The 15,832-nt window shown below is 30.3% G+C and overlaps 1 protein-coding gene across 1 annotated transcript; it reads left to right on the top strand.

Annotated features, from left to right (window-relative positions):
* Window positions 1-2,701: 2,701 nt before the first annotated feature.
* Window positions 2,702-10,882, top strand: LOC113386527 (puromycin-sensitive aminopeptidase-like). The gene is made up of 11 exons (XM_026624306.1): window positions 2,702-2,887; window positions 4,482-4,724; window positions 4,785-4,934; window positions 5,073-5,135; window positions 6,588-6,724; window positions 7,767-7,905; window positions 8,801-8,941; window positions 9,028-9,135; window positions 9,181-9,309; window positions 10,424-10,521; window positions 10,747-10,882. The coding sequence occupies exons 1-11, from the start codon at window positions 2,702-2,704 to the stop codon at window positions 10,880-10,882; spliced, it is 1,530 nt and encodes a 509-aa protein (XP_026480091.1).
* The last annotated feature ends 4,950 nt before the right edge of the window (window positions 10,883-15,832 follow it).

Here is a 15,832-nt window from a genome sequence, read left to right as displayed (position 1 = left end):
AAAAAATGTTAGAATGTTAAAATGTATTTATTTTTTCTTGAAAATTAAGGCTTAAATCTTAATTACGTGTTTTGCTCTACAAAATATACACTTTTACAAAGTTGTAGCAAAGGAGTCTAAAGAAGTTTTACTTCAAAAATTTTACATAGTATCTTTTATGGCATGTGGGGTATCGTTTAAAAGGTCTCAACGAGTAGAATGCGAATTTTACAAAAAAATATTAGATTGTAAAAAAAACGTTTTTTTATGTGATTTGTATCCACAAACTATACCCTTTTACAAAGTTGTAGCAAAGGAGTCTAAAGAAGTTTTACTTCAAAATTGTTTGATCCTATCTTTTATGGCATGTGAGGTATCATTTGAAAGGTCTTTTTAATAGAATCCAAATACTGAAATAGGTTTCCAAGTTTTTGAATTTTTAAAACCAACTACATATATTTCAAAGGTGGGATGGAATATGGTTAAACGAAGCCTTCGCCACATTCATGCCATATGTGGCAAATGAGGAACTGTACCCAGAAATTGATACATGGTACCAATTCATAACAGAAGTTGTGGCTCCGGCAATGGAAGCTGATGCAATGCGAACTTCGCACCCAGTTTTCCAGAAAGTCGGATATCTGAAGAGATCAGTCATATGTTTGATACCATCACTCTTAAAAAAGTAAAAAAAAATAATACTACTATTCAAAATAATTATGAATAAATACAAGTGTTTTGTTTCTATTCCCAGGGTGCTTCGGTTTTGAAAATGTTGCACAACTATCGGAGACGAGCCCTTCGCCCAAGGGATGCAGCAGTACCTGCAGGGCCATGAGTACGCGACCGCTACCACGGAGGACTTGTGGAAGGCGCTGGAGGATTCCAGCGGCAAACCAGTCAGTAAGAACGATCGTTTGATAAAATTTGTAAAATTTATTAACTAGAAAATTAGTTCTCTAAGGCAAATTGCTGGAACATTCCGTACCATAATGAAATATTCAAGGAAATGTTTTACTGTCACAATCATTATTCGTATTTTATAGACAAAATATAAGAGCTTATAAATTGGGCGACCAGGTTTAAGTATGTTTATATGAAAAGTAAATAAACAAAACTTTATCAAGCGGAGTTAGAATTCAAGGTCCTTATCTCATATTTCTGAGAATTATAATAACTGAATTGCAAAATTATATTCTTTCCACTCGCGAATTTCGAGATCTATATGAATTTTGCCGCTTTTTGCATTTTTTTTATGGAATGGTTAAAACTATATATTTCAAGTATATAAGTGAGCTTTAGAATTTTAGCGAGAATTAAAAATTCGTCCGAAATATTTTAGATATTAAAAAAAATTTTTTGATAGAGACTTTTTGAATCTTTAATAATATAAACTTTACTATTAGTTATTTTAATTTCCAAGCTTTTTAAACTAAAACTAATATTTGTAATGGGCTAGAAATACGGGAATAAAATTAATAAACTTTATTAAATTTAATTAAACATTTAATTAAAGATTTAAATTATATGAAAATTGTTTTGGTAATATATACAATACAAAAATGAACAAAAATTTTGTAGGTACAACACAGTCGAAATATAAAAATGCTCTTTTAAAGCTATAATATCTCATTTTTTTCAAAATTTTGATATAGAAGGGTATATAACAAATTTTACTAGATTTTAGTAAATTTTACTAGTTTTCACTGTTGAAAATAAATTATAATATCCCAGAAAAAAATTAAAAGTTATTTGAAGAATAGTGAAAAATGTACTAAATCCATAGAAATACTAAAGTCCGTATTTCGACTACGATTTGTTCAAAATTTCAATATGCAAGTGTATGTAACAGTTTTTACTGAATTTTAGTAAATTTTATCTAGTTTTTACTGATGTAAACAAATTATAAAGTCCTAGAATAAAATTTAAAGTTATTTAAACAAGAGTAAAAAAATGTCCTAAATCCATATAATGCAAATTATGGGAATACTAAATTTGCGCATTTCAACTACGATTTGTACAAAATTTCAATACCCAAGTGTATATAAAAGTTTACACCAGATTTTAGTAAATTTTATCTAGTTTTTATTAATTTAAACAAATTATAATGTTCGAGAAGAAAATTAAAAGTTACTTGAAAAACAGTTAAAAAATTGCTTAAATCCATAGAAATACTAAAGTCTTCATTTCAACTACGATTTGTTCAAAATTTCAATATGCAAGTATAAAAAACAAATTATACTAAATATTAGTAAATTTTATCTAGTTTTTACTGATGTATATAAAACAAAGTGTCCGGGGCAAAATTTCCAAGGAATTCTTAAAAATACAAACAAAAGTCCAAAGACTAAATATAATACCAGAAAAGTGTTCCAATTCAAAATTTCATTATGTAAGTGTATACAACAGTTTTTACTAGATTTTAGTAAATTTTTACTAATTTGTACTAATATATAGAAAATAAATTATAGGGAATGAAAAATGTAAGTCGAAAAAATGTAAGCAAACTGGCAAAAAATTAAATAAATAAAATCTACCAGAAAAACTACCATCTAACTCATTTACCATCTTACCTAAACCGATTTTAAAGTTGGTATAGTAAGTACTAAAGTTAGTATAGTAAGTAGTTAGTAAAGTAAGTAACATCCAAACGGGTAAAAATACCCGCAAAGGTCCTTCGAGCTTATAGTAAACTAACTTAATTTCTTTATCAGGGGACACCATGGCAGCCTGGATAAACCAAGCTGGTTATCCGATATTAATGGTCGAAGAAAAGGAACCCGAAGAAGAAGGCAGTCGAGTGTTTGAATTGTCCCAGGAACGATTTTTGATCGATGGAACCAAAGACGACTCCAAACCTTTATGGTTCATACCGATTTCGGTTGTCACTTCACGGGCACCAGAAGAGGTAATAAACAAAAATCGACTGAATTAAATTGAGGATTGAATTGAAAAATCGATAAAAATATATGTCAGAATACATTTCATAGCTATTCAACGCAAGTATATAAGTATTAAAAACATATTAAGGATTGAAAGTATATTACAAAAAATATATCTCTGGTGTTAAAATAATAATTATTATGGCTATCCATGGCTATCCAAATGACAACTATTGTTTATACTATTTTTTCAGCAAATAGTATAAACAATTATAATTATTTTTTCTATGTAATTACTATACAATTCTGCACCATCGACAGTTTTCTCAATTTAATTCCCTTTCTATGTAAATATTTATTGTAATACTTGCAATTTTTCGATATTATGATAAAATTATCACTAAAATGTAAAATTATTGCATTTTCAGTCAAGTCATAAATAGTGCACAGAAAAGAAAATATATTTTTTGCAAAACTAATATCGATTCAAAAAATAATAATTGCCGTTTTTTCTCCATTGAAAACCACAATGATTATAATTTGTGTAATTCTATGTATAAACAAATTGCTCACAGAGATATATTTTTTAATATACTTTTAATATATGAAAAATATTGAAATCTTAAGTTTTTCATACATTGAAATATAATATATTTCAATGTATGAAACTAATGTAATGAAACTAATATTATTAGTCAGAAGCTTATACGGCGAAAGAAAATAATCAATAATAATAATTTTTGTTTTATTCGGAACGTTGGATTTTTTATTATGACTAATGAATATACTTATATCAAGATATAAATAAATTTTGGGTTTTAATAAATATTTCCATACTTATATACATAATTTGTCGAGACGCGCGAAAACGATGAGCTTACTTGCAAAGCGACTTTATATGGGTGTTCTTGTACCGGCAGCGCGTGTACTAGCTTAAGTTTTACCAACTTTTCACCCAAAGTTTTACTTATATTTAAATGAATTTTTGAATAACAGAAGAAAAATGTACAGGCTTTCGAATGATGCTAATATAAAAGTAGCCAAAATAGTAGCACTGGTAGAAAATGGAAAATAAAAAATCATTTTCACCTTTTCACGCACTAACAAATAATTGTTTTACATTATTTGTTATGAACAACATAGACAAGATCAGTATAAATAGAATGACGTTAACATTTTTTCGATATCTCTCATATTTTCGACAAAAAATGAGTTTGAAAAAAGAGGCCACTTTCACATGTTTTCACTGATATCTCGGCTAAGTGATGAGCCACGGATTTGAAATTTGGTATTTCGAATTTCCTCGAAAATACCTATAAAATGGCATCAAAATTATTTAAATACCAGGGTGGGGCCAATTCTGTATGGAAACACGCCCATACCCTTTATTAAAGTAACGCTGTCTTATTATTAATAATCTGTAATAATGTCTATTTATTTGCTGTAGCAGGCATATTTTACACATAAAAGTGTATGTGCATCACAAAGATGCAGTTGTGATAACATCTTTCTAGGTTTATATTTAAAATACGCCAGATCGCACTGCAAATAAACAGACATTTCCACATCTTTTAGTACCAAATCGACTACTTTATTAATCAACAATTTTCCTTTACCTAGCCCGAGTTTCTCACAATTATGGACACCAGAGTGGTGCCAGTCCTGGTGCCGAATTGTGGCTGCAAAGATTGGGTAAAATTCAACCCCAGCAACCGAGATTTTTATCGTGTTCATTATCCACAATATATGATCGAAGCATTTATTCCGGCGATCAAAGACAGGTCCATGGATGCACCGGACAGGGTGCACATTTTAAACGACATGTTTGCCATCGCAAAAGCTGGGAGGATCGATATTGGTGATGTGAGGATGAAGGATTTATTAAGGGTAGTAGGATATCCAACTGTTTTTCTTTTTTTTTAGGTTTTGCGTCTAATGGAGGTCTACATGCACGATGATGAGTATTCTGTTTGGTGTTGTGTCAACAACTGCATAGAACAATTTTTGGCTTTGACCCAACATACGAATTATCACGAGAGGTTCAAGGAGTTTTGCAAAGCTCTCTTCTCAACTGTAAGAAAAAAAAATTAGCAAAAGATAAAGACTGTAATTTTAGTTTTTATTTGGTTTTGATGTCCGAAATTTGCTTAAGGGATATTCAGAATATTCTATTTTATTTACGTAATCATATTTTTAATCGTTTAATACTAGATGAATGCTATAGCATCCACGTCAAGTATTGAGCTTCTATTTTACGCCAAGTGCTTGTCCGAGGTAATTAGTGATTACGGGAAAAGATAAGATAACACGAAAATACTACTATCACATTTCAATCGTTATGTACTAGATGAATGCTATAGCATCCACGTCAAATTAGTGACTATGGAAAAAGATGAAGTTTCAACTGAAAAGTAATCTTGCACGTTAACACGTTCGCGCCCAGTAAAAGATTCAGTTAGTCAGATTATATACTTATATGAATGCTATAGCATCCATGTCAAATTAGTGACTATGGAAAAAGATGCATTTTCAACTGAAAAGTAATCTTGCACGTTAACACGTTCGCGCCCGATAAAGGTTTCACAAGTCAGATTATTATATTTCAATCGTTATATACTAGATGAATGCTATAGCATCCACGTCAAAAAATGCGCTTGTATTTTCCGCAATGTGCTTGGCAAAGTAATTAGTGACTACTAAAAAATATAAAATAATACGAAAATACCATTATCATATTTTAATCGCTTTATACTAGATGAATGCTATAGCATTCACGTCAGGTATTTGCCCAAGATAATTAGTGACTACTAGAAAAGATAAGATAATACGAAAATACTATTATCATATTTTTATCGTTGATGAATGCTATAGCATCCACGTCAAGTATTGCGTTTCTATTTTCCGCAATTATTATTATTAGTGACTAAAGGAAAACACAAGATAACACAAAAATACTATTACCATGTTTTAATCGTTTTATATTAGATGAATGCTATAGCATCCACGTCAAGTACCACGACAGGTATAACTACAAAAACGTAAGGTTTTATAACTGCCTTGGATGTAATAGCATCCACGTATCACAATAAAAATGAATGCTATAGCATTCACGTCCGCGAAGGTGATAAAAAAACTACATATAAATTACTTCCCGTTTTTAATGCAAATCGCAATTGAGTATATAAGCCAGCAATATGGGTATAGAATTGAAGTAAAACTTTTAGGAACTTCGCTTAGAAATCTTGTTTTAAATGTCCGACATGGATTTTATTAAATATTACTTAATTTATTAAGTTTCACCCACACAACTTTGGCTTTAAAATGTTAAAATAAATATACACTAGCCATAATTGAAGTAAAACTTTTTAGGAATTTTTCAAATATTTTTTTTATTAAATATCAATTTTAATATTATTTTGATTTCATCCACACAATTTCAGCATAAAAACGTTTGAATATATATAGGTATTGAATTGAAGTAAAACTTCTTAGGAATTTGTCAAACATTCTAAATTGTTTTAACCGAAGGAGAAATTTGTTTTCATCAAAAAACCCGATTTGCCAATTTTAGGTTTTCTCGACGTTTCACGTCATTCTGAATCGAATGAGACCAAATTTAAGGGAAAAGTGTGTGTGTGTGTGTATGTGCGTGTGTGTGTGTATGTGTGTATGAGTGTGTGTGTATTCTGATGAGATTTTATAGTAATTTATTATTTATTTTTCAAGATTCGTCACAAAATGAAATGGGATCCCGACGAAACCGAGGAAGAAGAGTCGCAAGCCACAGGTCTTCTTAGGTCATTGGTCATAACTCGACTTATTCAATTGGGCGATGAAAAACTCATCAAACAGGCAAAGAAAAAGTAAATATAGAAATAAAATTTATAAGAAAATGGATACATGTCACACTTTTTTTTAACTCGTTTTATTTAGCAATCAGAAATACATGAAGATTCCTATGAGCTAAATTGACAATATTTAAGAGCGATGCCCAAGAAGAGCTCCAATGAGATCTTCTCAGTTTAACAATTAATATGATAATATTTTATTAGACCTAATCTAATAAGTAAGACTAAGTCTAAAGACCATTGTCGTTTCAATGAATATTGAATCCAGTTTGCGTTTGTATTTTTCCTTGAATTCTTTGAACGTTAATTGCACCGTTTTCATGTTGATGTTGCTGTGAATGGTTTCATTTGTTACGTACCACAGAGAATTAAGAATTGTACGTAAAATTTTTGACTGAGTTCTCTGCATTATAGCTATATTTGATTTGTAAGCACATCCCCAGAGCTCAATTCCGTAGGTCCAGATTGGTTTAATGATTGATTTATATAGCAGCAACTTATTTTCAACAGAGAGCTTAGACTTTTTACGCAGTAGCCAATCAAATTCTTTCATTCTGATCATTATTTGCTACTTTTTTGTTTTTATGTGGCTTTTCCAAGTAAGTCTGCTGTCTAAATGGAGACCAAGATGTTCTTCACGATGTTCTGTTTCGGACTCACATGTCACACTTAAGTTTAAAATTCTCTGAACCATTTAAACTGTAAATATCACAATCCCTTAAAACAAATGTCTCTTTAGGTCGTTTTATCATATAAACAAGTATTTTGAATATTATCACGACTCGCCATTAAACTGAATAGTCAGTTTATTTCAAAGGGCTTTATATCTTATTTGTTTATTAACTTCGCAAAGGAGTTTATGTTTTCATCATAAAATCCGATTTGCTAATTTTATGTTTTCTCGACGTTTCAAGCCATTCTGAATCGAATCGGGCCAAATTATGTGTGTGTGTGCGTGTGCGCGCGTGTGTGAACAGATTTTTTGCCGTAAATCGACGTTTTCTCACTTGCCTCAAGGGAAAATACCAATACCAACTAGTTTTTTTTATTATTTTAGGTTCCAGGAAAAACAGAGAGGAACAAGCGTGAATGTAAATCTGGACTTAACACTTCCGATGTATCTTGCCGTCATGTCCGACGCCGACGACGACGTGTTCGACAGATTGGTTAATTTGTATCGAAAGGAAAAAGACCCAGTAAGAATTCATTTATTCATACTATATATATATATATATATATATATATATATATATATATATATATATATATATATACATTAGCAAACCCGACGAACTCCGTTTCGCCACCAGATGTTTTCGTGAGAAAGATGAAGAAATTTTTTGTTTGTTTTATATTTGAAAAGGAAAAATATGATTTTATCGCACAACAGTAATGCATTTATTTCGATTACAAAAATGAAGTGTTTTTTAGTTGAACTTCTCTAAGTAAATGAATGTGAATCCGCAAATTATCCGTTTCATGGAAATGATCTTTGGTAAACCACATTTTTTGTTTTTTGGGTCTGACGTTAACACAAACAAAGCGGATGGTTTTCCAACTCGTGAACAGACAACGTACAACTGCCCATGTGAAAACAATGATTTTCTAAATAATCTATTTGAAATTTATCCCGCAAACACTAAGCGATTGGCCTTGCGACTTGTTATTGCAAATGCGAGGCGAACTGGAAATTGCAATCGTTTGAAGTCAAACGGAAGACCAGTCGGAATCATTGGTATGTCACCAAATCGCCAGCAATTTTTGATTGAATGGTGAAAATCAGTGCGTGTGCATCATTATTCTTTGCGGCAAGAATTGTTCGTTGACTTGGCCAAGCATAATTCTGATAATTCTCACTAATGTCATACTCGAATCTTTAATTACGGTACATGAAGTTCCAGCAATTTGCATTAAGGCACGATGCCATGCACCTCTAATTTTCTTAGCTATAAACCTTTCCAACGAATGCAAAATTGTCGAAATCGGTTCGTGCGTTCTGGAGTTATTTCGTCAGGAAGGAAAACCCGACTTATTTTTATATATAGAATATATATACTATATTATTGTTATTATTAATATTATTTTCTACAGGCTGAACGAACTAAAATACTTGTGGCGATGGGAAATTCCTCTTGTGAGGATATGTTGCAAAGGGCTTTGGATTTCAGTTTTACAGACGATATCAGGACACCGGACAAGGTCTACATTTGGCAAAGCGTTTCCCAAACACAGGTAATAATAAAAAAATTATATAAAACTAATAATTCCGGTAGAAAAAACCAGGCTACACAGTTTTTTACAATTTTACTGTCTTATAGGCAACAATAAGTGTCCAATTTTCAGATAAATCTATATATCAATCTTCGTATAAAATTGATAATTCACCTTTGTATGAAATTGATATTTCACCTTTGTGCGTTTTGGAGGTTATGTTTTATGATAAATGAATTTTATTCGATTTTCTTCTTCAGGTGGGCCGTACATTAGCATGGAAAGTATTCAAGGAAAACTTTGAAAAATTGAAACAGATTTTCGGTGCAGGTACAAGTATGCACGAAATCATTATTGCAATTTGTGCAGGATTCTCCTGCCCAAATAAGGCAAGCAGGTATAAATTATTATTATTAAGGAAAAAGATAAGATAATGCAAAAATACTATTATCATATTTCAATCGTTATATACTATATGAATGCTATAGCATTTACGACAAGTATTGTGCTTCTATTTTCCGAATTTTTTTGTCCAAAGTAATTAGACTATTAAAAAACATAAAATAATACGAAAATACTATTATCATATTTTAATCGTTATATACTCGATGAATGCTATAGCATCCACGTCAAGTATTACGCTTCCATTTTACGCAATTTGGATGCCCAAGGTAATTAGTGACTACGGGAAAAGATAAGATAATACGAAAATAATATCATATTTTAATCGTGTATGTAGTAGATGAATGCTATAGCATCCACGTCAAGTTTTGCGCTTGTATTTCACGCCCAAGGTAATTAGTGACTACGAGAAAAGATAAAATAATACGAAAATACTATTATCTTATTTCAATCGTTATATACTAGAAGAATGCTATAGCATCCACGTCAAATTAGTGACTGTGAAAAAAGATGCAGTATCAACACTATCAACTGAAAAGTAATCAATAAAAGTGTCATTAGTCAGAATGTCATATTTTAATAGTTGTATACTAGATGAATGCTATAGCATCTACGTCAGGTTTGAGCTTGTTTTTTTCCGAAATTATTGGCCCAAGATAATTAGTGACTACGGGAAAAGATAATATAATACGAAAATACTACTATGATATTTTAATCGTTATATACTAGATGAATGCTATAGCATCCAAGTCAAGTATTGCGCTTCTATTATCCGAAATTTATTTGCACAAGATAATTAGTTCCTACGGGAAAAGACAAATAATACGAAAATACCATTATCACATTTTAATCGTCTTATACTAGATGAATGCTATAGCATCCACGTCAAGTATTGCGCTTCTATATTTCGCTTGTTCAATAGCAAAGATAATATGAAAATATCTTAGTTATCACTTTGTCAGGTTTGATAAGTACAAAAACGTTATAAAGGTTATATAGAATAAAATTCATAATAATTGACTGTAAAATTTGAATGCTATAGCATCCACGTCATTTTGCATTACGAGTTAAATCCTCAGCATTTTTTTTTCAATTTTTTAGATTGAGAAGTTCTTCCAGGACAATGATATTCCTGGCATAAAGGCTACTTTAGACCAGGCCTTTGAGAAAATCCAAATCACTTCGGAATGGTTGCACAGGTAAAATTATTTTAGACTCTCTTCAAAAATATGCAATTTTTGGTAAATTTTATTTGACGTTTTAATTTCATCATGACAATTATCCTTCCCTTATTTGTTTGCCAATAATTGACCAAAAATATCGAATTACCCCTTAAACCAATGACGAATCAGAGCTTACAAAAGTCGGGCTTAATGAAGTTTTGCTTCAAAAATTCATACTAATTTCCATCAATCATTTTTCAGGGACTACAAGAACATCGAAGAGTTCTTAGACCAATTAAAGATCTGTTCCTGCCAAACAAAACAAGGCGAACCAGGAGTCTGCACTTGCGAATTCGACAGCGAAGACTTCAAATGTTCTTGCAAACCAGAAATTTAATTTACAACATAATCCGAAGGGAAATTTTGACATAAAAATTAATTAGTAGAAATCGAGCGAAAAAATTTGATATTTTTTATATAAAAATTTGATACTTTGTATAAATTTTTTTGAACATGAATGTTTTTATTTAATAAATTTTTACACGCGGTGTATTGGAAGTTTTGATTAAAGAAATAAAACAGAAAAGTGAAATGAAATGAACTTAGGGGCCAATTCTGCGGTAACATAGCCGATAACATGGCAACGCTCATCTTATCCTTCTTTCTTGGTACTAAAAACTGTAAAAACGTCTATCTATTTGCCGTGCGATCTGGCGTTTCACACATAAAACCTACATTTATATATATACGAGTATCTATCTATTTAGGTTTGTTCATACGTAAAATGCGCCTGCTCGCACAACAAATGGACATTTCTACAGTTTTTAGTACCAAGAAAGAAGCATAACGCTTTGTTATCGGCTATGTTACCGCAGAATAGGCACCTTAGTTTATGAGAAATTGAAAAATATACGAAAATATTTTTCCTGAATTTTGTAAACACAAAACTGAATATTTAGCATGAATGTGAGTACGGTGGTATACAGCCTAGGTTTCGCACTTGTTTTTCCCTCCAATATTTTGAAAAAATATTTCTACACAATCCAAAACTGTACTTTTATCAATTTAAAAAATTCCTAACGTAAAAATTCTTCTTAACCTAAAAAAAATCTAATGTAAGCAGAAAAGTCCTGAGCAACACAGCCGTAAATTGAGAAAAAAAAATTATGCTAAATGAATGAGACTTTTACAGAAAATGAAAAAAAATACCTCGATGTATTAATATCATACTAACTACATAAGACTATGTTGGAAAAGTTCTTATAAAAATTTTGGGTAAAACATTTTGAAAATTCAAAAATCGTTTGAAAGATATCAATTAGAAATCATGCTCATTAGGTTTGAGTTAAGATCGGCAGAGCCGTTTCTTTGGTGAAAACAAAGTTCGCGATTTTGATGATAATAGAGATCATGAACTTAAAAACTGTTATACAAATATGGTACTGAAAAAATGGGATTTTTTTTTTAATTCTAATCTATACTTTTGTACCATAATTAATAATGTAATTAATAAGCAAAATTCTTTAACAAACATGAAGTCAAGATTGACAATCCTTAATTAATTAGCAAGCAAGTGTATGATATGACTAATTAACAATGTAGCATATGATTGTGATATTTGTAAGTTTTAGCTTGTAAAACTTGTAAAAATTATCACTTTATTAGCAGAAAATTGGCGAAAAGAATTGAATTGAAAAAGAGAACGAGTAAGCAAAATATTGACATTCTAAAATATTTATAACTTTGATGTCAAACGATTTGTTCCAAATTTGGTATCAAATCTCTTCTGGCAATAAGTTTGTTAATATCATAATTAATAATTTCATAAATAAAAAAGCCGCAAACATTCCTGATTTTTTATGATAACAACATAATCTTATTGTTAGACTAAAGAGGTTCCACAAGAGTTAGCATCAATTGTTTATTAATAATAATCTAGTTAATTCTGTCCTATCTATTCTGGTATCATTGGAATTTTTGCAATTCGTTACCGTGGCTTTATTCCAGTTTCTAAAACAATAAACCTAAATATAAATGTCCTCCTGATACATTGAAAATCTTTAAATAGTCTTTAACAGTTCATTTCCGTAGCTAAATACGATTCTGAGAAGACGATTCTGCCGTAAAATAAACCTATGTTATGTAGCAGTTTTCATACAAAGTGGTACTAAAAACTCAAAATCCTATGTGGTAGAAAATGTAATCAAATGTCTAAAAAACGATATTATCATGACTGCATCTTTGAGATGTGGCTTGATAACATATGAGTGAAGTTGCATTTTATGTGTAAAATGCCTACATGGCATTTTGACAGCATTTAGTAGCATTTTGTATAAAAACTCGGTCGTAACATAGCCTTGCCATAACATTGGTCAATTTTATGCCAGAATCGGCCCATGATTTTGTATCAGGTGTAACTGATAATGATAAATATTTGTTCACACTTGAAATAGCCTCTCATACTCTCACAAATTATAATTTATCACTTCTAATAATTTAATATTTTTTTATTATATATATGTAAAAACATATGTATTTGTGATTGTGATTTTGAACGCGTATATTTAGTTCTCATTTCATGTAGTCAAATTAACCAGGTACATACGTATTTTGTATAGTAAATCTTATCTAGAATGTAAACCTAGTGGTAGATTTACGTGCTACAGTTAGTGGCGCCTCTATGGAGTGCGTAAATAATTAAAATTGAAGTATGGGCAAAGCGATCGTGTTTGGGGCAAAAAATTAAAAATGATTGAAAAAATGTTCAACTTGTTATACAAGATTAGAAATTGGGCCATCAGTAAACAAATAAAAAAAAGGTAGTGATTGGTCCCAAAGGGTGCAAATTAGTGTAACAAATTCAAAATCTTTACTGAAAACCACAAATTGATTTTAAGTAGAAAAGTAGATTATATACTGATATAAAAAGGTATAAATGTTCGGAAATTGATGCTCAATTATTCAAACTGATATTGAAATATTAGAAATTGTTCCTTTTTTGGAAAAAATCTTTTTTCCTAAATCACTCATTTTCATCTGTGTCTGCCATAATTATGACCAAAATATATTTTTAGATCGTTACACTTTATGCATAAATATTTGAATTTATGCATTGATGAAACAATTCGCAATGTCTAAATACGGTATCATTTTTGCAAAATGATATTGTAATACAGGTGTCATGTTATGACTCACAGAATGTTATGTCTCACAGAATTCTTTGAAACTTTAGAACTTAAAATAATTCTAACCCAAACACAGTCATTTTATCTCCATCGATCCAAAAATATTCTCTCATTAAACATTCATCCATTCTTTTACCTCCACTGGTAGTTTCTATTATAGACAGTTTTAGTATATTTTATTAAATAGCTGTATTTATCGTAAAAACGGGTTATCGGGTTATTATATTGATTGTGGATCATTGATTAACACCAACAAATGCTTTTCAACGGAACGAATTCGTAAATAAATCATCGCCATCGGAAAAGATCCATATTACAACATAAATATTATCAATTATTTAATGGAAAGAGTTCAGGAACATTTTGTACACAGAAATGTGATAAATAAATAACATTGCCGAACAAAAAATGAATAACAAACATAAAATACGAAATTGTACCTTATTAACTACCCGTAGAGTTATTGTAATTGTCCAGAAATGGAAAATAAAAATTTTTGCATATCTTAACGTTTCAGGGCTTTTTGAACATTTTGGCATAACTTAGAAAAAATGGGTGCAGTTTGTGTATGTTTGTGGAGATAAACTTTTTTGTCGACGAGTTCGAGAACTCGGATTAACCGATTTGAATGATTCAATAAACATTTTATTTGTATTGATGGGAAGACGAGTTGATTAGGTTTTGACAAAGGTGGGTCCAGCCATTAAGGAGATACGCAACAAAGAGTCCACAAAATGGCAATTTTTTTGAAAGGACTGAGAATTTTTTAATATATTTTGAAGTTTTTTGAAAAGTTGTAATTTTTTTAAAGCAATTGTTTTGCGTAGCTTTTTGGGAGACAAAATACTGAAGCGCGAAAGCGCCGCTTTTCGAACCCATAGAAATGTAAACAAAATTTAAACTTATTATTAAAATCTCTGTAAAATACCTGATAATTTGATGTGCATATGTTTGTGACCATTATTTATCCCCAAATGGCATTTTTTCTTACTTTTTTAATGTATCTCCGAAACCGCTAAACCAGCCTTTTCAAAAATTGCATCAGTTCTTCATTTCATAAATACATAAAAATTTTTTTGAATTATTTAAATCGGACGCTCCGTTCTCTCAAGCACTGAACTACCATTTTTGGCACTTTTAGCCCTGAAACTGCTCGACCTGTCTTTGTCAAAAACTAATCAGCAAGTCTCTCCATCAATAGGAATCGAAAGTTTTTTGAATCATTCAAATCGGTTGAATGGTGCCCCCGAAATCGTCGACGGAAATTTGTATCCGAACACACACACATACATCAATTTTTTCTAAGGTATGCCAAAATGTTCAGAAACCTTCAAAACGTGAATATGTGCAAAATATTTTATTTTAGATTTTTGGACTATTACAATAACTTACCCTAAGGGAAATTAAAGAACAATTTTCCTTGTATTGGTGAATTGCAGAACTGATTAAATTTTAGCAAGGCAGATCCAGCGGTTTCGGAGATCCAATAAAAAAAGTTTTAGAAAATGCCATTTGAGGGTCAACAATCTTGAACATAAGCGTATCAAATAATAAGTACCTATTTTTTTCATGTGTATCAGAAACTTTCAAGAAATTTCAATATTTTCCACTGTTCAAAAAATCCCATTGTTCCAAAAATATCAAAACGTTCAAAAAGATTCAAATTTTTCAATAAAAATCGCCTCTTTATAAATCATCGAATTAAAACATGAATAATATCCCCATAAAAGTTATGAGAGTCTACTTTAAGAAGTTAAAAATAAAAACATATAAAACACTTGATAATTGATAAGAGCAATGACGGACCGAAAATTCAAAACTGAAGGGTAAAATTATATCAAAGACAAAAAAATTCAGTCCAATTTTATTATTAAGCACATTTTTTTAAGCGTAATTTATCGGTATATATATCATAGGTATATGAATGAATATATGTACGTGTATATAGAGTACGTATATGTCAAAATATAAGTTTTTTATTGAAAAATTAAGAATTTTTTTATAAGATTTCTCATGCCAGAATAATTGTCCGACTGGTTCATAAAATTTCAGCATCATTGAAAAAATCTAAATTTTCAAAAAAATTCAAAGATTTCAAAAAATCCAGTGTTCTAAAAATTTCACAAATTTTCAAAAACTTTCAAATTTTTCAAAAACTTTCA

The sequence above is a fragment of the Ctenocephalides felis genome, unplaced genomic scaffold (genome assembly GCF_003426905.1).
Source record: "Ctenocephalides felis isolate EL2017-DRISC unplaced genomic scaffold, ASM342690v1 CF-g0.4_SCAFFOLD_03571, whole genome shotgun sequence".
Taxonomy (NCBI): Eukaryota; Metazoa; Arthropoda; class Insecta; order Siphonaptera; family Pulicidae; genus Ctenocephalides; species Ctenocephalides felis.
This window is presented reverse-complemented; position numbering and strand designations above follow the sequence as displayed.